Raw genomic sequence first — 24,371 nt, 5'->3', positions numbered from 1 at the left:
AGAGAGAGAGAGAGAGAGAGAGAGAGAGAGAGAGAGAGAGAGAAGGGGGGAATCAGCTACAGATAGATTCACACCATAGCAGCAACGGGGCACAGTCAACGCGGGAGGGGGGGCCGGACGACCCACAATCGGAGGTGCTCCCGGACCGAATGCCGCAAGTCAAGATCGGAGCTCCGAATGTTATCAAACACCATCCGGTTTCGGGTCTTCCAAACAACCCAAAGGACACAACACATCGTCGTGCTTAGAAGCGGACGAGCCCAGGAGGGATGGCAGGCGGTGAAGGCACGCCAAACAAATTCAGCACAACAATCGATGGGCATACTGTGGCGGCCGAGAACGCGCTCCCACATCGGATACAAGTGGGGACACTCATCAGATATTGTCTGCCTCTTTACATCAGTTTAAACTTTTGGAGCCACTGGCTACAACATGAATTCTGTATGGTATCCCAGGTAAGAAGTCTTGAGTTGAAAACGCTGCGAAACGCAGTATCTTGAACGAACCTAACCAGGGCCCCCATCGGCTAAGCCCGCGCAACACGCCCGGAAAGGCGATCGATATAAAACGACGTGCCCGGCCACGCCAGGGAGCGTGCGAGGCGAGCGAGGGATCCATCGTCCGAGGCGCGAACTCTACCCAGCGCGCAACTTTTAACTTCCCCTACCCACACGAGCTCCAGCCGAGCCGCGAAACGCACGACTGCTCTCCTCTTCTCGGGCGAACCGAATCCCCCACTCTCGCCCCCCACGTTCTCCGAGCGCAGTTGCTCGCTCGCGTGGGCGCGCGCGGCGGGCGGCGGCGCACGGACGGAGGCTTGCGGCGAAGGCAAGCCAGCTAGCGAAGCGTCGGCCCCCGCCCGATCGATTCCCGGCCGGGCCTCTCTCTCCCCGATCGCAACCGACCGACCGATCGATCAGGCTCCTATCCTTGGGCCGTACCACGTCGCCGAACGAGGCCGGCCGGCCATGGCAGTGGCGGCGGCACCAGCGGCGGCGTCCTCCGTCGGCCCCGACCCGTCGTCCTCGTCCGTGGCGCACCGGCGCCGCCTCACCGACGTCGAGCGGCCGGACGCCGACGGCTGCGGCAGGCACCGCGGGGTCCGGGCGCTGTTCTCCGTGAGGAGGAGCTACGGCAAGAGGGCGTCGTCCGTGGTCGACCAGGCGTGGGTGCGCAACGCGGTGGCGTCGCTGCTGGGCCTCCTCGTCCTCGTCGGGCTCCTCGGCTCGCACCGGGCCGTCGGCGGCGGCGACGGCGACGGCGGGAGGCTGCTGCGGAGGGTGGACGGGGAGGCGCTGGGCTGGCGGGAGGAGAACCTGACGGCCCTCGCTCGCCGGTCGCCCGACACGCCGGTAAGTGCTGCGTCTCGCCGCTGCCCGCTCGGCTCATTGCCGCCAAGTTCGTTGCAAAAAGGCAAGCTAAGAACCAGAGTACACATGTGTAGACACCGCATGCACTAAAGTAGTTAGCACTTTTGGTTTTGTTAAAACGGGAAAGCTCGGACGAATTCCGTTTGGGAACGCGCCGTGCGTGCATGGGGCCAAAAACGGGTGGGAAATCGTCGCCGAACGGCGGAGCCAGAGGCGTGCCCAGGTCTTCGTCTCCGTCTCCGTGCGTGTGTGCGCACGCAAGAGAAGAGAAGAGAATTCGAGGAGTTTCTTGGCGGGCGTTCAGCTCAGCTCAGGTCGTAGCAGTAGCCTAGTTGTATTCTTGCCGTAGAATCATACTCCCTCCGATTTCTAAATATAAACCCTTTTAGAGATTTCAAATATAAACCCTTTTAGAGATTTCAGTACGTACAACATACTGATATATATACACGTATTTTAAAATGTAGATTCACTCATTTTGCTCCACATGTAGTTCATATTAAAATCTTTAAAAGGGCTTATATTTAGGAACGGAGCGAGTTCGAAGCAAGTAGACCGAGTAGTACAAAATACCCTTCGCAGCTTCGAGGGGAAGCGTCCCCGTCCGTGTCTCTGTCGACGGATGAATGCTGAGTGCCCCTTCTTTTCGTTTCGTCTGTGGTGCGGCCGTATACCTGTATTCTCATCCACATCGCTATTTCTTCTTTTTCCTGCGTATTCATGATTGGTGGTCACCCCGCTGGAAAATTCAACTCATTCTGGGTAGAGTAGTGGCTCCCTGTGGTTTAAGGCCATGGGTGATGTCGATGCTCAAGTTGAGGTTCCCAGAACCGGGATTCGCTCGCTTGCAACGACACTTGTAGAAACACACCGTCAATTTCTACCGCCGCGGTACTCCCTCCGATCAGAAATAAGTGCCGTGGTTTTACTTCAAATTTGAACTAAAACCACGACACTTATTTCCGATCGGAGGGAGTAGTGGAAAGCGGTTTTAAAACCAAAAAAAGGGCCATGGGGATTCAAGATAGAAATGACCAGCAGAGGCTCTGAGTTCTGCAGATGAACAAAATTACTAGAGGTTCCTAGCTTTGCTTAGTCTACAAAACTTCTACATAAGCTTCTAGGAAAAGAGAATTCGAGTGCTGCATTCTCTCCGGTCTCACATCAATCAATCCTATCCCCACGAAGTGCTACAATAGTGCTTCTGTGACTGGAAACACTCGCACAAAAGAGTTCCCCGCTGATTGGACAGTACGAAACGTGGCTCGCTGCCTGTGTTACACGCTGATTAAAGCGTCCTTATACCTGAAAATGATGTAGCAGAATGGGTGTCAGTCAGATACCGATGTTCATTCTCTAGAAAAAAGAAGATACTGATGTTCCTAGCGGCGATCCAGACCGTCTAGTTTTGCTTAGCTAGCTTTCCTTCTTACATGAAAAGCAAACACTTGTTCAAATGATATGATCAGCTAGCTATGTAGTACTGAGGTTCAGTGACAACACAAACAGATTCCCAAGATATGGACGATGCCAGCTAGCGAGGGTTACAGCAAATGCATCGAACGCCCGAGAAACCACCGCAGTAAGTCCCCACTTCCACATCCAATAGTTTGAACTAACGACCTTCAACCTTCAAAGTTAATACTACCCTGAAATGAGCGTGTAAACTTGACCAAAATTGCTATGCTCCTTTTGCAGGAACAAACAATGCAACAGCTGGCTATATTATGGTTGATGCCAATGGTGGACTGAACCAGATGAGAATGGGAGTGAGTGCACATTCATGTTTTTCTTCCAGAAAGACTAAATTTAGAGTCTGAAGATGCCTTTCAGTAGTTCACTTACATTTGTTTGAAATCATCCTCCCAGATAAGCGATATGGTTGCAGTTGCTAAGCTCATGAATGCGACACTAGTAATCCCTACACTGGATCACAGATCATTTTGGACCGATCCAAGGTGCTTCTCTTCACCACAATAACGAGGATCCTATCAAACTATTCCAGTGACTGATGTTTTTGGTTTTGGCATGCAGTGATTTCGAAGATATATTTGATGTGGAGCATTTCAAGAAAACTCTAGAGAATGATATTGTGATTGTGGACTCCTTGCCGCCAGCTTACAGAAGGTCGAAACTCTATATGAGGGCACCATCTTCCTGGTCCAGGGTATGAACAAACTACTCCAGGAACTACTCAAGTTGACATTGTAGTTGCTTACAAATAAGGACAGTTCTATGGCTGAACGATGATGGATTTCTAGTTCCTTTTTGCAGGCTTCTTACTACAGAGCTTTCACGAGGACACTAAAGAAGGTCAAAGTTGTTAGATTCACACATACAGATTCACGAATTGTCAACAACGGTCTTGCTCCTCATATCCAACAACTCCGCTGCCGAACGAATTACGAGGCACTAAAATTCAAGAAAGAAATTGAAGATCTAGGTAATACTCTAGTTGATAGACTGAGGAATGGGTCCAACCATTATATCGCACTTCATTTAAGGTGACCGCAACTGCACATGTTTAATAAATCTAATATCATTTCGCTGCAGAGGAATATGTAGCTCAGTAATATATTTGTTTTCCTTATCAACTCACAGATATGAGAAGGACATGCTCTCATTTACTGGCTGCAGCCATAATCTAACACGTCAGGAGGCAGAGGAGCTGAGAGAAATGAGACTCAAGGTGCGGCACTGGAAAGAAAAGGAAATTAACAGCAAGGAGAGGCGACTTCAAGGAGGCTGCCCTATGACTCCTCGTGAAGCAGCTCTTTTTCTTAAAGCTATGGGCTATCCTTCCACGACAAATATCTACATTGTAGCAGGTGAAATATATGGTGGGCATAGCATGGACGAATTAAAGGCCGCATATCCAAATGTCTACACACATTATAGTCTAGCAACAGTAGATGAATTAGAGCCCCTCAAGCCGTACCAAAACAGATTAGCTGCAGTGGACTACAATGTAGCCCTCCAGAGTGATGTTTTTGTGTATACATATGACGGAAATATGGCCAAAGCAGTACAGGGTCATAGAAGATTTGAAGGATTCCGGACAACCATTAACCCTGACAGGTACATTCATGGGAATGCTGCTATAAGTTATTAGTACATCTCAACTCTAAGTGCTAATTCTTTAACTGTTTACAGGCAGAAGCTTGTGGAGCTCATTGACAAGCTTGATGAGGGTACAATTACTTGGAACGACTTTCAAAGCAAAGTGAAAACACATCATGAAAACAGACTTGGAGGTCCATATCAGAGGTTGTCTGGTCAAAGTCCCAGGCAAGAGGAGCATTTTTATGCAAATCCTCTCCCAGGGTGCTTGTGCAAAAAAACACAAAGGATTTAGCGACATGGACTTACTCTAAAGAGGTGGGGACTGGGGATATTTCAGCCCTCTTCGCTGCATGTGAGATGTGAAATGGAAATAGGTAGACATCTCTTAGGATGATTGAGATAAACCAAATAGTGCAACTCCTAGTAATCTGACAGCAACATACCACAGATTATTTTCCAGACTATGTATGCAATACTCGTTCTTGCATATGGAGGTGGGAAAGAGAGGTTCACTAATTGTCCTCCGAGAAGTGCATTTTCAACAAATTGGTTATTCAAGTGTACGATGGATCGGAAGACAAAGAGATTTCGAGTAGTTTCAGAGGACATATGTACAACAGAGGATAGGATTAGCAAGACAGAAGACTTTCGATACATGTTTGTACTTCGTTTATACTGTGAATGTACAGTCTTTGCTCTCTTTTTTAAAAATTTGTATTCATTTAGGAAGTATCGACTTTATTCAGGATGGATTTGTGTATATGCAATATTTATCAGCTACAGACCAAGTTGTAACCGGCAAGTGATGAATAATAATAAGAAGAAAATAACCTTGTTCATTACTTCATTTGATGTATTCTTTCCTTTAGCTGCTATTGAAATGATTGAATTCTGTTGTAGCATTTTTTGTCTATCATCAGATATATTGCAGGTAGTTCCTCGCATTAAACTTCTATATTCCTCTGTGGCTTGCTGTGTGGCATATCAGTTATGCTTAGTGGGTAGGCATTAAACATAAAAAAGTAAAAAAGAGGTGGCTTTAACAGTAGCATATAAGGCATCACTATGTATTTGATATACAATAAAAAATCACCAGGCAATATAAGTCTTTCTTGACAGGCACATTTTCCTACTGAAGTTTACATTTGTTATGATAGAAATTGGATGATAAAATAATATCTGATAAACTGGTAGACAAAGGTACCTGTCAACTTTTGTGGTAAAATAGTATCCCTGTTCACTTCTGCTGCACCACTCATGAACCACGCTCGCAAAATAAGTTTCTGCCTCCTTCATCAGAAATGATTTACTAGTTCACCAATCACCACATAGAAGGCACATATACTTGCTCCTTCAAGTTCTGGGTAGCACTTTCAGTGGGGAACCCTCGCACGGCACCAATAGTCCACTGCGAAATGATACCAGCAGCAACAGCAAATCTGAGCTCCCTCTCCAATGTATCCTGGTCCTCATACATCTCAGGGCAAGTTGTCAACTTCCTAATAGCAGCAGCAACAATAGCATCACCAGAACCTGTCCGGTCAGTTGTGGTCGGAGTTATGAGTGCATCCTCCGTTCCAACCACACAGCCATGAAACTTGGGTGTGTAGTAGTGGATACGAAGTGTTCCATAGGTCACCAGCAAGAGTTTTATTCCATCATGCCAAATCGGAGCAATTTCTTCAGGGGTATAGTGGTAGTACTGTGGCCAGTTCCTTGTTAGATGGAACCCATCCAAATAATACTGAGGCGGGGTGGCTCGCTTATATTCGTAATACTTGTGATCGAGGAGGAATTCAAGCTCATCCCTTGACACCTCTATGATATCAGCCTCCTTCCATGCCCTATTTATGAACTCTTTTGTCTCATCCCTTGACCTCCACAAAGGCAATGGCAAATTGAGATCAAAGAATATCTTGCTTCCAAATTTCTTGGACAGCTCAATGGTTCTGAAGAGCGTGTCGTGCATTGACGGCGTCAGCAGTACTTCAGAATTGAAATGCAACATTTTCGCCTGTGCAATTATCACATATTAGATCTGAAATTCATTCTGTGCTTATAACAAATATGGTATATAATGCAGTTTCTCGCCTATGGAGACGGCATCAAACTAAATCTTTTACCACAAAGAACACGCACTCACCTCTTTCAGCACATCTGCATTGATCTCGTCCTTGTGGAGCGAGTCCTCGGCAGAGCTCTTCACCGTCTCGGCCACCAGACATGTCCCGCCCTCGCCGTCCTCTCTGTCCTGGAACGCCACCTTCATCCGGGCGATGGCTGTGGACGCGGCGCCGTCAAACCTGATGGCGCGGGTCTGCACCCGCTCGCGGTTCATGCGGTACACGAGCTCGTGGCCGAAGTCGTCGTCGCCGACCTTGCCAAGCACCGCGGCGCGGCCGCCGAGCCGGGTGAGCGCGATGGCGACGTTGCTCGAGGCGCTCCCCGGCGAGCGCGCGAACTCGGGCGGCTCCCACTGCAGGTGCAGCCAGGTGGAGTACTGGTCGGGGTGCATCTGCTGGTCCGACACCCGCACCGTCGGCACGAACTCCCACCGCGGCGCCCCGAAGCAGCACACCAGCGGCGGCCACTCGTACGGCAAATCCGCCCCGTCGTCGCCGTCGCTTCCCGCGTCCTCCTCGCGGGCCGCGCTCCGAGGCTCCTCCGCGTGGGCCTCCTCCTCCTCCTCCTGCTGCTTCTTGGCTTCCTGCTTTGGGGACTTCTTGGTCCGGCGGGTCTTCGGCTTCGCAGCCGGCTCCTCCTCGCCCTCTGAGTCGGAGTCCTGCCCCGCCTTCTTGGTCTTGCGCCTCGTCGCCTTCGCCTTGGGCGGCGACGAGCCCGGCTCCGACGCCTTCTTCCGCCCGCGGCGTGGGGTGGGTTTAGGAGGGGGTTCCGGCGCCGCGCCGCCGTTGGGCGAGCAGCGGAGGAGGCGGGTCCGGAGGAGGCTGGGGTGTAGAGGTCCGAAAGGGCGATGGGCCTTGGGCGCTAGAGGTTGCAGGAGGAGGAACGGGGAGGCGGCGGCCATGGCCATTGCCCCTCTCTTCTTCGCGGAATTCGTCGCCGGTGAACAGGAGGGGGGAGAAGCTAGTGTTCGACTCTATCCAGTGCGACCCGGTAAGGGTTTAGCGACCGTTAACATCGTTGGGTTGCTCCTTAACGGGCGAAGTGGATCTGACCAGTTGTCACAAGTTGTCAACCCCCTGGGCGCGCCCTGTAGAGCCTCAGAGCATCTTTAGTACTACCCTAAACTCCCAAATCTGTAAAAATAACTGTTTTTTTTTTTTACAGTTTTGACAGAAGAAAATGCGTAGACTAGACCCCTTTAATCCTTAGACCCTTAAATTTTTTTAGAGGCCCAACCCGGAAACACATCTCCAACCTGTAGAAGTGAGGGTTTGGGAGGAAAACAGAGGTCGACCTGCAATCGTAGCAACGACGCGCGGGAGGGAAGTTTCATCCTCCCCAACCTCCGCGCCGCCGCGCGGATCCGGCCGCCCGCCCGCCGCCGTCTCCGCCATCCCGCCGGCGCCTCACGCCTCGGCCGCGTCCATCCCCGGCCCCGGAGGCCGCGCCTCCTCCTCTCCGCGCGGATCGCCGCCCCTGCCCGCCCTCCGCCCCGCCGCGGTCTTCCCCGGCCCCGGCCGCCACGCGTCCTCCCCGCCGCGTCCTCCCCAACCCGCCTCGGCCTCCGCCCCGCCGCGTCCTCCCCAACCCACCTCTGCCGCGCCCCCTGCCCGCCTCGGCCTCCGCCCCGCCGTCCTCGCCCGGCGGCGCCGTCCACGCCACGCCTCGGCCGCGCCCCGCGCCGCCGCCTCGGCCTCTGCTCCGCCTCGGCCGCGCCCGAAGGTATGTTAATTGTTTTCTTTTTTGTTTCATTTTCTTTATTGTTTCAATTTGTAGCACTAAATATTGAATGCCTTTTGTAGATGGAGATGAACACCGATGACGTTGCCACGGACTCGTTTTCCGATTCGTCGGTTTGGTCGTCATCCGACGATTCGGACATTGACGAGTTGTTGCAAGACGACGACGTCGAGACGATGAGCCTCCTCGTCGACGTGCAAGCGATTGAAGACCGCGCGAAGCTGATGGATCAGAGGAGAGGGTCGAAGATGGGGCGAGTCACCATCTATCGGAACCGCGCTCTTGGGCACGAGCATTTGATGCAAGACTACTTCGACGAGGTACCTACATACCCTCCCCGCCTCTTCCGCAGAAGGTACCGAATGCGCCGTAGTCTTTTTGTGAAGATTGTCATCGATTGTGAGGCGGCCTCCCATTATTTCAAGCGTCGTAGATCCGCCGCCGGTATCATGGGGTTTAGTGCATACCAAAAGATATCGGCGGCAATGCGGGTACTCGCCTATGGCATACCCGCGGACTATACCGACGAGTATCTTCGCATTGGACAAGATACAACCACAGAGTCCTCCGTAGGTTTGCAAAGTTGGTTATCAAGTTGTATGGTGAGAAGTATCTTCGAGCACCAAACGAGGAAGATACAAAGAGACTGATGGAAATCAATGAAAAAAGGGGATGGCCAGGGATGCTAGGTAGTCTTGATTGCATGCATTGGACATGGAAAAATTGCCCAAAGGCATGGCACGGCATGTATTGCGGTAAAAGCCGTGATGCTACCATTGTGCTTGAGGCCGTAGCATCGGAGGACACATGGATTTGGCATGCATTCTTTGGGTTGCCGGGAACACTCAATGATATCAATGTCCTCAATAGATCTCCTTTGTTCAAAAGATTAATTTCTGGGGATGCTCCAGCTTGCAACTACAAAATCATGGACAATGAGTACTCAATGGAATACTATCTCACCGATGGCATCTATCCCGAATGGGCAACTCTTGTGAAGTCCATCAAGGAGAAAAATGGGGTGCCCTTAACAAGAAAAGAGGCTCATTTCACCAAGGCACAAGAGGCAGCCCGCAAGGATATTGAGAGAGCTTTCGGTGTTTTGCAAGCAAGGTTTGCCATAGTTCGGGGTCCAGCTCGGTTTTGGGACAAAAAAACCTTGGTGAACATCATGAAATGTTGTGTGATTCTACACAACATGATCCTAGAGGATGAGAGAGGGTTAAACCTCCCTTGTTTCTATGACAATGTTGGTACCCGTGTGCAACCGGAAAGAAACCCTTCTCGCATACACACTTTTCTTCAAGCACATCGTGAGATTGAGGATGCAACCACTCATGGTCGGCTCCGGGATGATCTAGTAGAGCACCACTGGCAGTTGGATGGGCGGCGCATTGGCCCATGATGTATCTTTGTTTTACTTTTCTATGTCCTATTTGATTCGAACAATTATTGTAATTTGCTCAAACATTGTTGTAATAATTTGAATGATTATTGTTTTATTCGGTGGTGTAATGATAACTAGAATGATTATTGTTTTATGTCAAATGTGATGGAATTTGTGATATGTCATATGATGAAATGTGTGATATGTGAAATGACAGTTTTAAAGGTTGGGGTTGATGCAAAGACTAGAACCCTCAAATCCAACCCTTAAAGTAGTTTAGGGGTTGGGTTTGAGGGTTCTAGTCTTTGCCCCTGTTTTACCCTTAAAAGTGCCAAAAACTGGCACTTCTCAACTCTTAAAACTGCTTTAAGGGTTTGAGGGTTCTACTAGACCTGCTCTTAGAGCATCTACAGCCAAGGACCTGTAAATCCGGTCCTCGAACGCCCACAGACGCTGGTACTAACCGGACACTTCTCAAATCATGTCGTCCACATCCGTGTATCTAAGGCTGGCCATAGTGGAGGTAACATAAGTAGTATCATGCACTTGGGACTCACAACCATGCTTATGTGACAGACAATTAAAGAAGAGAGAAATGGTTATAGTAATATAGGTAGATACCGTAACATAATAAATATGATGCTACTATGTGTCATGCATGGCAATAAATGAGACCATCTATGATACTAATCTATGATACTATGCACTATAAAGGTAGTAACATAGACTAGTAACATATGCATGTTACTAGTCTAAGTTACTCCCCACTATGATCAACCTAATATCCGGTACCTCATTCCATACTAAGCATGTAACGTAGATAAAAACAACGTAAATCATCACACAAACATAGAATCGGAGATAAAAATGCACATTCCGATCACCAAAAGATCACCGACGGATGTTCAAAAGACCATATTCCACATAAACGACGGACAAGTCTAAACTTCTTCTTTTTTTTATAAAAGAGAGATCATCTCTCCTATTTCCATTACTAGAAATCACCAAGTCTTACAAGAGAACCAAAAGAAAGTAGCCTACTCTTCTAAACCGCGCATCTTCAGCTCACTCCAGAAGAAAAAGGGAAGGAGCCACCCCTCCCCCCCTCCAAACTTTCCCTACAGCAACCCAAAGATCTAAGGCCGGGCTCAAACTAAGGTCCGGCACCAGTAGCATATCATTACATAGTATCAACCATAAGGGAAGGTTTTATGCATAATTCCGTATTACCAGGACAAGTTTAAACAAGATTACTAAAAACTTGAAACTGAAGATAGAGACGCCGGAGCTTCACCACTTCCTCGCCGGTCCTTTACCCTTTCGGTCACCAGCGTTGTTGTAGGAGTCGGCGGCTGGTGGCAGATCGTCCGAGTCGGCGGACGAGTCCACCCCGTGGAGAGATGAAACAGAGGGTCAAGTCCACCCCGTGGCCACTTCTTTCAGTTTACCAATTTATCACACACTAGAACTCCTTGCTCCCAATTGTTAGGTATGTGGTTTAGTTTCTTTGAATGTTTGATACGTCTCCAACGTATCTATAATTTTGTATTGTTCCATGCTGTTATTTATGATTCTTGGATATTTTATATTCATTTTATAGCAACTTTATATCATTTTTGGGACTAACCTATTGACATAGTGCCTAGTGCCAGTTGTTGTTTTTGCTTGTTTTTACTTTGCAGAATATCAGTACCAAACGGAGTCCAAAAGCAGCGAAACTTTTTGGAGATTTTTTCTGGACCAGAAGACACCTTGCGGGCCAAGAAAGTGCCAGAGGGGAGGCCCGTGGGGAGCACAACCCAACAGGGCATGCCCAGGGGGGTTGTGCCCCCCACATAGCCCCCCTGCACCGCCTCTTCGCCCTATAAATCCCCAAATATTCCAGAAACCCTAGGAGAGTCGACGAAACACAATTCCAGCCGCCGCAAGTTCCAGAACCACAAGATCCAATCTAACACCATCACGAAGGGGTTCATCATCCTCATTGGTGCCTCTCCGATGATGCGTGAGTAGTCCACCATAGACCTAAGGGTCCGTAGGCAGTAGCTAGATGGCTTCCTCTCTCTCTTTTGATTCTCAATACAATGGTCTCTTAAAGATCTATTTGATGTAACTCTTTTTGCGGTGTGTTTGTTGGGATCCGATGAACTTTGAGTTTATAATCATATCTATATCCATGAATATTATTTGAGTCTTCTTTGATCTCTTATATGCATGATTATTTATAGCCTCGTATTTCTTCATCGAATCTTTGGTTTAGTTAGGCCAACTGATCGATTTTTCTTGCCATGGGAAGAGGTGCTTTGTGATGGGTTCAATCTTGCGGTGTTCTTTCCCAGTGACAGAAGGGGCAGGAAGACACGCATGTATCGTTGCTATTAAGGATAACAATATGGAGGCTATTCTTGCATGAATAGATCTCGTGTACATCATGTCATCGTTCTTATTGCATTACTCCGTTTCTCCATGAACTTAATACACTAGATGCATGCTGGATAGCGGTCGATATGTGGAGTAATAGTAGTAGATGCAAGTGAAGGAAATATGCCCTAGAGGCAATAATAAAGATGTTATTTATATTTCCTTATATCATAATAAATGTTTATTATTCATGCTAGAATTGTATTAACCGGAAACTTGATACATGTGTGAATACATAGACAAAACAGAATGTCCCTAGTATGCCTCTACTTGACTAGCTCGTTAAATCAAAGATGGTTAAGTTTCCTGACCATAGACATGTGTTGTCATTTGATGAACGGGATCACATCATTAGGAGAATGATGTGATGGACAAGACCCATCCGTTAGCTTAGCATTATGATCATTAAGTTGCTATTGCTTTCTTCCTGACTTATACATATTCCTCTGACTATGAAATTATGCAACTCCCGAATACCGGAGGAACACCTTGTGTGCTATCAAACGTCACAAAACTGGGTGATTATAAAGATGCTCTACAGGTGTCTCCGAAGGTGTTTGTTGGGTTGGCATAGATCAAGAATAGGATTTGTCACTCCGTGTATCGGAGAGGTATCTCTGGGCCCTCTCGGTAATGCACATCACTATAAGCCTTGCAAGCAATGTGACTAACGAGTTAGTTACAGGATGATGCATTACAGAACGAGTAAAGAGACTAGCCGGTAATGAGATTGAACTAGGTATGATGATACCGACGATCGAATCTCGGGCAAGTAACATACCGATGACAAAGGGAACAACGTATGTTGTTATGCGGTTTGACCGATAAAGATCTTCGTAGAATATGTAGGAGCCAATACGAGCATCCAGGTTCCGCTATTGGTTATTGACCGGAGATGTGTCTCGGTCATGTCTACATAGTTCTCGAACCCGTAGGGTCCGCACGCTTAACGTTCGATGACGATTTGTATTATGAGTTATGTGACCGAAGTTTGTTCGGAGTCTCGGATGAGATCACGGACATGACGAGGAGTCTCGAAATGGTCGAGAGGTAAAGATTCATATATTGGAAGGCTATATTCGGACATCGGAAAGGTTCCAAGTGATTCGGGTGTTTTTCGGAGTACCGGGGAGTTACGAGAATTCACCGGGAGAAGTATGGGCCTTATTGGGCCATACGGGAAAAGAGGAGGCGGGCCAAGGGGAGGTGGCGCCCCCCCCCCCCCCATGGGTCCGAATTGGACTAGAGGAAGGGGGCGACGCCCCCCTTGCCTTTTCCTACTCCCTCTCTCTTTCCCTCTTTCCTTTTGTCCTACTCCAAAAAGGAAAGGGATTCCTACTAGGACTTGGAAGTCCTAGTAGGACTCCATACTCTTGGCGCGCCCCTAGAGGGCCGGCCTCTCTCCCTCCCTCCTTTATATACGTGGGAGGGGGTGATACGTCTCCATCGTATCTACTTTTCCAAACACTTTTGCCCTTGTTTTGGACTCTAACTTGCATGATTTGGATGGAACTAACCCGGACTGACGCTGTTTCCAGCAGAATTGCCATGGTGTTATTTTTGTGCAGAAATAAAAGTTCTCGGAATGACCTGAAACTTCACGGAGAATATTTTTGGAATTAATAAAAAATACTGGCGAAAGGATCAAGGCCAGGGGGCCCACACCCTGTCCACGAGGGTGGGGGGGCGCCTACCCCCCTGGGCGCGCCCCCGCCTCATGGGCCCCCTGGTGCTCCACCGACCTCAACTCCAACTCTATATATTCATGTTCGGGGAGAAAAAAATCAGAGAGAAGGGTTCATCGCGTTTTACGATACGGAGCCGCCGCCAAGCCCTAATCTCTCTCGGGAGGGCTGATCTGGAGTCCGATCGGGGCTCCGGAGAGGGGAATCCGTCGCCATCGTCGTCATCAACCTTCCTCCATCACCAATTTCATGATGCTCACCGCCGTGCGTGAGTAATTCCATCATAGGCTTGTTGGACAATGATGGGTTGGATGAGATTTATCATGTAATCGAGTTAGTTTTGTTAGGGTTTGATCCCTAGTATCCACTATGTTCTGAGATTGATGTTGCTATGACTTTGCTATGCTTAATGCTTGTCACTAGGGCCCGAGTGCCATGATTTCAGATCTGAACCTATTATGTTTTCATGAATATATGTGAGTTCTTGATCCTATCTTCCAAGTCAATAGTCACCTAATATGTGTTATGATCTGGCAACCCCGACGTGGCAATAATCGGGACCACTCCCGGTGATGACCGTAGTTTGAGGAGTTCATGTATTCACTAAGTGTTAATGCTTTGGTCTGGTACTCTATTGAAAGGAGGCCTTAATATCCCTTAGTTTCCAATAGGACCCCGCTGCCACGGGAGGGTAGGACAAAAGATGTCATGCAAGTTCTTTTCCATAAGCACGTATGGCTATATTCGGAATACATGCCTACATTACATTGATGAATTGGAGCTAGTTCTGTGTCACCCTATGTTATAACTATTGCATGAGGAATCGCATCCGACATAATTCTCCATCACCGATCCAATGCCTACGAGCTTTTCACATATTGTTCTTTGCTTAGTTACTTTACCATTGCCACTGTTACAATTACTACAAAACTGCCACTGTTACCTTTGCCACTGTTACCGTTACTTCCATACTACTTTGCTACTAAATACTTTGCTGCAGATACTAAGTTATCCAGGTGTGGTTGAATTGACAACTCAACTGCTAATACTTGAGAATATTCTTTGGCTCCCCTTGTGTCGAATCAATAAATTTGGATTGAATACTCTACCCTCGAAAACTGTTGCGATCCCCTATACTTGTGGGTTATCAAGACTATTCTCTGGCGCCGTTGCCGGGGAGCATAGCTCTATTCTTTGAGTCACTTGGGATTTATATCTATTGATCACTATGAGGAACTTGAAAGACGAAAGAACTAAGATTTATCCCTCAACTACGAGGGGAGGTAAGGAACTGCCATCTAGCTCTGCACTTGATTCACCCTCTGTTTTGAGTAAGCTTGCGACACCTAAACCTGCTTCTGCTATTGATTCTGGTATGTTGCATATTATTGATGATGCCACTTCTGCTATGCAAGATACTTATGATGAAACTACTTCTATGCTTGATAATACTGTGCCACTAGGTGAATTTCTTGATGAACAACTTGCTAGGGCTAGAGAGAATGAAATTATTGAAACTGATAATATTGATGAAAGTGATGATGAAGATTCTCCCCCTAGATATGAATTGCCTATTGTGCCTGAGGGTTATGTTATGGATGAAGAAACTGCTAGAGACTTTCTTGCTTGCAATGATAGAAATGATCTTAAGAAATTATTAGTTAAGCTGAAAGAAAAGTCTTTGGATGCTAGAATGAAATATGACCCTGCTTTTGCTACTTCACCTATATGTATTTCTGATAAGGATTATGATTTCTCTGTTGACCCTGAGATAATTACTTTGGTTGAATCTGATCCTTTTTATGGCTATGAATCTGAAACTGTTGTGGCACATCTTACTAAATTAAATGATATAGCCACCCTATTCACTAATGATGAGAAAACTCGCTACTACTATATCCTTAAGTTATTTCCGTTCTCATTAAAGGGTGATGCTAAAACATGGTTTAATTCTCTTGATCCTGGTTGTGTGCGTAGTCCCCAGGATATGATTTATTACTTCTCTGCTAAATTTTTCCCCGCTCATAAGAAACAAGCTACTTTAAGGGAAATATATAATTTTGTGCAAATTGAAGAAGAGAGTCTCCCACAAGCTTGGGGGAGGCTTCTCCAATTACTTAATGCTTTGCCTGATCATCCTCTCAAGAAAAATGAAATACTTGATATCTTTTATAATGGACTAACTGATGCTTCTAGAGACCACCTGGATAGTTGTGCTGGTTGTGTTTTCAGGGAAAGAACTATTGATCAAGCTGAATTGCTATTGAATAATATGTTGACTAATGAAAATAATTGGACAATTCCTGAACCAACTCCTAAGCCAACTCCGAAGAAAAGGGGTATTCTATTTCTCAGTCCTGAAGATATGCAAGTGGCAAAGAAATCTATGAAAGAAAAGGGTATTAAAGCTGAAGATGTTAAGAATTTACCACCTATTGAAGAAATACATGGTCTTGATAATCCGACACAGGTAGTAAAGGTAAATTCTCTCTATAGGTTTGATGAAGGTGATATTCCTCGTTATAAGTCTGCTAGCCAATGCTTAGATGAGTTTGATAATTTTATTGTTAAACAAGAAAACTTCAATGCTTATGTTGGTAGACAATTGAAACGTAATGCTTATATGATTGAACACTTGAGTGATTATATGTCTAGAGTTAAAGGTGAACTTAAACTCATTAGTAAACATGCTTCTATGGTTACCACTCAAGTAGAACAACTGCTTAAAGCTCAAAATGATTTGCTCAATGAATTAAATAATAAGAAAAATGATAATGCTGTTAGAGTTGTGACTAGAGGGGGTAGAATGACTCAGGAACCTTTGTATCCTGAGGGCCACCCTAAGAGAATTGAGCAAGATTCTCAGAGAACTAATGTTGATACACCTAGTCCTTCTAAAAAGAAGAAAAATAAAAATGATAGGACTTTGCATGCTTCTAGTGAACCTGTTGTAGACACACCTGAGAATCCCAATGATATTTCTATTTCTAATGCTGAAACACAATCTGGTGATGAACATGAACCTAGTGATAATGTTAATGATAATGTTCATGTTGATGATCAACCTAGCAATAATAATGGTGTAGAGATTGAACCTGCTGTTGATCTTGATAACCCACAATCAAAGAATCAACGCTATGATAAGAGAGACTTTGTTGTTAGGAAGCACGGTAAAGAAAGAGAACCATGGGTTCAGAAACCCATGCCTTTTCCTCCTAAACCATCCAAGAAAAAGGATGATGAGGATTTTGAGTGCTTTGCTGAAATGATTAGACCTATCTTCTTGCGTATGCGTTTTACTGATATGCTTAAAATGAATCCTTATGCTAAGTATATGAAAGATATTGTCACAAATAAAAGAAAGATACCGGAAGCTGAAATTTCCACCATGCTTGCTAATTATACTTTTAAGGGTGGAATACCAAAGAAACTTGGAGATCCAGGAGTACCAACTATACCATGCCCCATTAAAAGAAACTATGTTAAAACTGCTTTATGTGATCTTGGAGCCGGTGTTAGTGTTATGCCCCTCTCTTTATATCATAGACTTGATTTGAATAAGTTGACACCTACTGAAATATCTTTGCAAATGGCCGATAAATCAACCGCTATACCTGTCGGTATTTGTGAGGATGTGCCTGTCGTGGTTGCAAACGTTACCATTTTAACGGACTTTGTTATTCTTGATATTCCCGAGGATGATAGTATGTCGATTATCCTTGGTAGACCCTTTTTAATACTGCAGGGGCTGTTATTGATTGCAACTAAGGCAATGTCACTTTTCATGTTAATGGTAGTGAGCATACGGTACACTTTCCGAGGAAACAACCTCAAGTCCACAGTATCAATTCTATTGGAAAATTTTCATCGATTATATTGGAGGTTTTGAATTTCCTCTTGCTACTTTCAAGAAGAAATATGATATTCTTATTGTTGGGGATGTGCATATCCCTGTTGAGGTAACCTAGTGTTATTCGAAATTTCTTCGGTTCCAGGTTATTCGAAATGAGTTTGTTAACAAGACTTGATCAACCTTGTTAGTGGATTCCTTTTAATGAGCATGAGATGGATGAAGTTAGAAAGCACAACTCTCTGTACCCTCCTTTTACTTTCTGTTATTTAGATTAAATAAAGCAAAAATAGTATTTTCTGTCTGTTTTCTGAATTATTTGAAATAAAAAATACCCCGAAAATAAAAGTTCTCCAAATGCCCTGAAAATGGAATATGATTTTTTTCTAGAATATTTGAGAATATTTGGCACTGAGAACACATCAGGGGGAGCAAGCACCTGGCCACGAGGGTCCAGGGCGCGCCCCCTGCCTCGTGGACCCCACGTGGCCCCCTCCACTTATTCCAGCAACCACACACTCCTTCTTCCTCCCAAAAAAATCACCAACCAGCTCAAGCACGAGTTCTAGCTCATCTTGCTGCCATTTTTTATCTCCTTGCTCAAAGCTCCACTCACAAAACTGCTTTGGGGGATTGTTCTTCGGTATGTGACTCCTCCAATGGTCCAATTAATTTTTGTTCTAGTGCTCTATTTATTGCAAATTTTTGTTGCCTAGGTGACCCTGTTCTTGAGCTTGCATGTCAAATTTATATGGCCCCAAGTAGTTCTAATGCATGATATAGTCTTTAGGCACTTGTGGGAGTAGTTGCTATCAATTTTGTTGAGTTTGGTCCACTTTTATTTTGAGTCACTAAAAATTTCAGAAATTTTTCAGAGGAAGAAATATGTTTAGGAAAATGCACCAAGGTGGTTCTTCAAGGAAGCAAGGACCCAGGCCTGCAATACGTGAGCCAGACCATGAACCACCAAGAGAAGCTCAAGTGCAGCCTTGTGAATGGCTGTCAGAAGATTTCATGGTTCGAGCAGGAAGGAATTTGACGCATATGTGCATAATGCTGAACTTGAGGGCTTCATGCTAGATAAGTGCCCCCAGTATTATTACCTAACTGATTCCTTTGTGAGAAGGTTCAAATTTACATCTTCACGCAATTCTCACACTGTCCTATTTGATCTCTATGGCAAATCTTATACTATGGACTTAGAAGATTTTAATACTGCTTGTAAACTTCCGCAATGGGGTTGTGCTAGTGAACCTCGCAAATCTGAGTTTAAAGATTTTCTTGCTAGTATCACTGTGGGGGAATCTAGAGAAATAACACAAGCTACCATAGGGAGCATTCATTTTCCTGCTATACATTATTTTGCTCTCTTTATAGATAGATGCATAAACGGTAAGGATGAAGCATGTCACATGTGTGTTCCTGACCTTAGTGTTCTCAAGAGTGCCGTATTAGGAGATAAACAATACAACTTGGGGGCCATTGTTGCACGAAGGTTGCATAATAATGGTTTAAGTGGAGACTTGTTTGGTGGGATTTATGCAACCCGTGTGGCTAATTTTCTTGAGATACCCATACATGAAAATGATATGGAATTGCCTTCCGCTTATCTAGATTATGATGCTATGGTTCGCCATCAGTTTATTGAGAGGAATGAACAGCCTCTCCAGTACCGACTAATGTTTGACAGGCGCTGCACTTTCCATGTTGCTCTCCCTGCTCCTACTTTCTTTGACTTTCAGGCAAAAGGGAGATATATTATAACCAGGGATGAGGCGAACGAGTATAAGAGGAGGACGGAGGCAGCTCGCCTCCAAGCTGCAACTCATGAGGCAATAGCTGCTGCATCTCAGTACGACCCCAGCTACAACTTTGATCCTTGGGCATAGACCAACTTAGGCCAAAAGCCTAAGCTTGGGGGAGTATGTATTTCTCACCGACATTACATTCATGATCACACACTCATTTTAGTTGTCGGTGCTCATACTTTTTCATTGTAATATCCATGCTAGTTTATTTCCTTTTTCTAGTCTTCTTCTTGTGTGTTTGAAAAGCCTTAAGAAAAAAAATAGTTGTAGCTTTTAGCTAGTTTACTTTCCATGCCTGTAGTAGTAGTAATTAAAAAGAAAACACAAAAAGATTTCTCGTTCTTCTTTTGCTTGTTGGGAGCTTTCCCGTGTAAATAATTTTATTTCTTTTCTTGTTCTTTGGGGGTCGAGAGGAGAAGACCATAATGAAAATGTTGAAGTGGCTCTCATATGCATTATTGTTGATTTAACCAAGAGCCCATATTATCTTGTCTTCTCCCATGTATTAAGATGCTTGCAGACTCTAGCTTAGTCCAATGCACACGCACTATTATTATTACCACACCGTTCGGTCATGCAAGCAAAAGGCAATAATGATGATATATGATGGACTGATTGAGATGAGAGAAGCTGGTATGAACTCGACCTCTCTTGTTTTTGTAAATATGATTAGTTCATCGTTCCTGATTCAGCCTATTATGAATGAAACATGTTTGCAATGACAATTAGAGATTATAGTTGCTTATGCCATGCTTAATTAGCTAGGAGTTTATAATGGTTTAGCTTGCGTGCCAACATGCTATGAAAATGGTTGTGATGTGGTATGATAGGGTGGTATCCTCCTTTGAATGATTCAAGTGGCTTGACTTGGCACATGTTCACACATGTAGTTGAAACAAAATCAACATAGCCTCCACGATATTTATGTTCATGGTAGATTATATCCTACTCATGCTTGCACTCAATGTTTATTAATTTTAATGCATGTTCATGACTGTTGTCGCTCTCTAGTTGGTCGCTTCCCAGTCTTTTTCTAGCCTTCACTTGTACTAAGCGGGAATACTGCTTGTGCATCCACTTCCATAAACCCCAAAGTTATTCCATATGATTCCACCATACCTTCCTATATGCGGTATCTACCTGCCGTTCCAAGTAAATTTGTATGTGCCAAACTCTAAACCTTCAAATGAAATTCTGTTTTGCATGCTCGAATAGCTCATGTATCAACTAGGGCTGTTTGTATCTCCCATGCTAGGCGGGTTATTCTCAAGAGGAGTGGACTCCGCTCCTCACTCACGAGAAAATGGCTGGTCACCGGGATGCCTAGTCCCACGCTCTAAGCAAATCAAATCGAAATAATTGCAAACAAAACTCCCCCAGGGCTGTTGCTAGTTGGAGGCACTCGTTGTTTCGAGCCAGCCATGGATTGATGCTTGTTGGTGGTGGGGGAGTATAAACTTTACCATTCTGTTTGGGAACCGCCTATAATGTGTGTAGCATGGAAGATATCGAGATCTGTCGGTTGTTATGTTGACAATGAAAGTATGCCACTCAAAATATTATTTATCTCCATTTCAAAATCGAGCTCTGGCACCTCTACAAATCCCTGCTTCCCTCTGCGAAGGGCCTATCTATTTACTTTTATGTCGAGTCATCATCCTCTTATTAAAAAGCACCAGTTGGAGAGCACCGCTGTCATTTGCATCCATTACTATTAATTTATATTGAGTATGACTATGACTGGATCTCTTTTACCATGAATTACAATGTTTAGTCAGTCCTTGATCTTCAGAGGTTCTCTGCATTTATGTTTTGCGGTCTTAGAAAGGGCTAGCGAGATACCATCCTGTTATATCATATTATGATTGTTTTGAGAAAGTGTTGTCATCCGAGATTTATTATTATTGCTCGCTAGTTGATTATGCCATTGATATGAGTAAATATGAGACCTAAGTGTTATTGTGAATATGGTTAGTTCATAATCTTTGCTGAAAACTTGAATGCTGGCTTTACATATTTACAACAACAAGAGCAAACAATGCTTGTAAAAGTTTTTTCTTTATCACTTTCAGTTTGTCAACTGAATTGCTTGAGGACAAGCAAAGGTTTAAGCTTGGGGGAGTTTATACGTCTCCGTCGTATCTACTTTTCCAAACACTTTTGCCCTTGTTTTGGACTCTAACTTGCATGATTTGGATGGAACTAACCCGGACTGACGCTGTTTTCAGCAGAATTGCCATGGTGTTATTTTTATGCAGAAATAAAAGTTCTCGGAATGACCTGAAACTTCACGGAGAATATTTTTGGAATTAATAAAAAATATTGGCGAAAGAATCAAGGCCAGGGGGCCCACACCATGTCCACAAGGGTGGGGGGCGCGCCCCCTGCCTTGTGGGCCCCGGTGCTCCACCGAGCTCAACTCCAACTCTATATATTCACGTTCGAGGAGAAAAAATCAGAGAGAAGGATTCATCGCGTTTTACGATACGGAGCCGCCGCCAAGCCCTAATCTCTCTCGGGAGGGCTGATCTGGAGTCCGTTCGGGGCTCCGGAGAGGGGAATCCGTCGCCATCGTCATCATCAACCTTCCTCCATCACCAATTTCATGATGCTCACCGCCGTGCGTGAGTAATTCCATCGTAGGCTTGCTGGACGGTGATGGGTTGGATGAGATTTATCATGTAATTGAGTTAGTTTTGTTAGGGTTTGATCCCTAATATCCACTATGTTCTGAGATTGATGTTGCTATGACTTTGCTATGCTTAATGCTTGTCACTAGGGCCCGAGTGCCATGATTTCAGATCTGAACCTATTATGTTTTCATGAATATATGTGAGTTCTTGATCCTATCTTCCAAGTCAATAGTCACCTAATATGTGTTATGATCTGGCAACCCCGACGTGGCAATCGCCATGTAATTGCTTTACTTTATCACTAAGCGGTAGCGATAGTCGAGGAAGCAATAGTTGGCGAGACGACAATGATGCTACGATGGAGATCAAGGTGTCAAGCCGGTGATGATGGAGATCATGACGGTGCTTTGGAGATGGAGATCAAAGGCACAAGATGATGATGGCCATATCATGTCACATATTTTGATTGCATGTGATGTTTATCTTTTATGCATCTTATTTTGCTTAGTACGGCGGTAGCATTATAAGATGACCCCTCACTAAATTTCAAGGTATAAGTGTTCTCCCTGAGTATGCACCGTTGCTACAGTTCGTCGTGCCGAGACACCACGTGATGATCGGGTGTGATAAGCTCTACGTTCACATACAACGGGTGCAAGCCAGTTTTGCACACGCAGAATACTCGGGTTAAACTTGACGAGCCTAGCATATGCAGATATGGCCTCGGAACACTGAGACCGAAAGGTCGAACATGAATCATATAGTAGATATGATCAACATAGTGATGTTCACCATTGAAAACTACTCCATCTCAAGTGATGATCGGACATGGTTTAGTTGATATGGATCACGTGATCATTTAGATGACTAGAGGGATGTCTATCTAAGTGGGAGTTCTTAAGTAATATGATTAATTGAACTTTAATTTATCATGAACTTAGTCCTGATAGTATTTGCAAATTATGTTGTAGATCAATAGCTCGCGATGTAGTTCCCCGTTTATTTTTGATATGTTCCTAGAGAAAAATAAGTTGAAAGATGATGGTAGCAAATGATGCGGACTTGGTCCATGATCTGAGGATTATCCTCATTGCTGCACAGAAGAATTATGTCCTTGATGCACCTCTAGGTGATAGACCTAATGCAGGAGCAGATGCAGATGTTATGAACATTTGACAAGCTCGGTATGATGACTACTTGATAGTTTAGTGCACCATGCTTTATGGCTTAGAACCGGGACTTCAAAAATGTTTTGGAATGCCATGGAGCATATGAGATGTTCCAAGAGTTGAAATTAGTATTTCAGACTCATGCTCGTGTCGAGAGGTATGAGACCTCTGACAAGTACTTTGCTTACAAGATGGAGGAGAATAGCTCAGCCAGTGAGCATGTGTTCAGAATGTCTGGGTACTATCGCTTGAATCAAGTGGGAGTTAATCTTCCAGATAAGATAGTGATTGACAAAGTTCTCTAGTCACTATCACCAAGTTGCTAGAACTTCATGATGAATTATAATACGCAAGGGATAACGAAAACGATTCCCTAGCTCTTCGCGATGCTGAAATCGGCGAAGGTAGAAATCAAGAAAGAGCATCAAGTGTTGATGGTTAAAGAGACCACTAGTTTCAAGAAAAGGGCAAAGGGAAAGAAAGGGAACTTCAAGAAGAATGACAAACAAGTTGTCACTCCCGTGAAGAAGCCCAAAGCTAGACCTAAGCCTGAAACTGAGTGCTTCTACTGCAAAGGGAATGGCCACTGGAAGCGGAACTACCCCAAATAATTGTCCGATAAGAAGGATGGCAAAGTGAACAAAGGTATATTTGATATACATGTTATTGATGTGTATTTTACTAGTGTTCATAGTAACCCTAGGGTATTTCATACCAGTTCAGTTGCTAAGATTAGTAACTCGAAACAGGAGTTACAAAATGAACAAAGACTAGTTCAGGGCGAGGTGACGATTTGTGTTGGAAATGATTCCAAGGTTGATAAGATCACCATCACATACTCCCTCTACCTTCGGGATTAGTATTGGAACTAAATAAATGTTATTTGGTGTTTGCGTTGAGCATAAATATGATTGGATCATGTTTATTGCGATACAGTTATTCATTTAAGTCAGAGAATAATTGTTGTTCTGTTTACATGAATAAAACCTTCTATGGTATTACATCCAATGTAAATGGTTTACTGAATCTCGATCACAGTGATACACATAATATTGATGCCAAAAGATGCAAAGTTAATATTGATAGTGCAACTTATTTGTGGCACTGCCGTTTAGGTTATA

The 24,371-nt window shown here is 44.8% G+C and overlaps 2 protein-coding genes across 3 annotated transcripts; one reads left to right on the top strand and one right to left on the bottom strand.

Moving 5' to 3' along the window:
• The first annotated feature begins 555 nt into the window (after window positions 1-555).
• Window positions 556-5,280, top strand: LOC109761510 (O-fucosyltransferase 19). Its single transcript, XM_020320330.4, has 8 exons — window positions 556-1,352; window positions 2,880-2,952; window positions 3,069-3,139; window positions 3,240-3,328; window positions 3,405-3,537; window positions 3,645-3,874; window positions 3,972-4,448; window positions 4,524-5,280. The coding sequence occupies exons 1-8, from the start codon at window positions 969-971 to the stop codon at window positions 4,723-4,725; spliced, it is 1,659 nt and encodes a 552-aa protein (XP_020175919.2). The 5' UTR covers window positions 556-968; the 3' UTR covers window positions 4,726-5,280.
• LOC109761511 (fructokinase-like 1, chloroplastic) lies at window positions 2,389-7,555 on the bottom strand. 2 transcript variants are annotated; one of them, XM_040404442.2, is made up of 4 exons: window positions 6,577-7,554; window positions 5,638-6,447; window positions 5,265-5,405; window positions 2,389-2,675 (listed from the first exon to the last, which is right to left on the bottom strand). In XM_040404442.2, exons 1-2 carry the CDS (start codon window positions 7,462-7,464, stop codon window positions 5,755-5,757), a joined length of 1,581 nt encoding a protein of 526 aa, XP_040260376.1. In that variant the 5' UTR covers window positions 7,465-7,554; the 3' UTR covers window positions 2,389-2,675; window positions 5,265-5,405; window positions 5,638-5,754. The 2 variants fall into 2 exon arrangements, with proteins under 2 accessions (XP_040260376.1, XP_020175920.1); XM_020320331.4 differs by lacking the exon at window positions 5,265-5,405 and having other exon boundaries at window positions 6,577-7,555.
• Window positions 7,556-24,371: the final 16,816 nt, after the last annotated feature.

Source organism: Aegilops tauschii, chromosome 3 (genome assembly GCF_002575655.3).
Source record: "Aegilops tauschii subsp. strangulata cultivar AL8/78 chromosome 3, Aet v6.0, whole genome shotgun sequence".
Classification (NCBI taxonomy): domain Eukaryota; kingdom Viridiplantae; phylum Streptophyta; class Magnoliopsida; order Poales; family Poaceae; genus Aegilops; species Aegilops tauschii.
The sequence above is the reverse complement of the archived record's forward strand: the minus strand, read 5'-3'. Positions and strand labels throughout refer to the sequence as shown.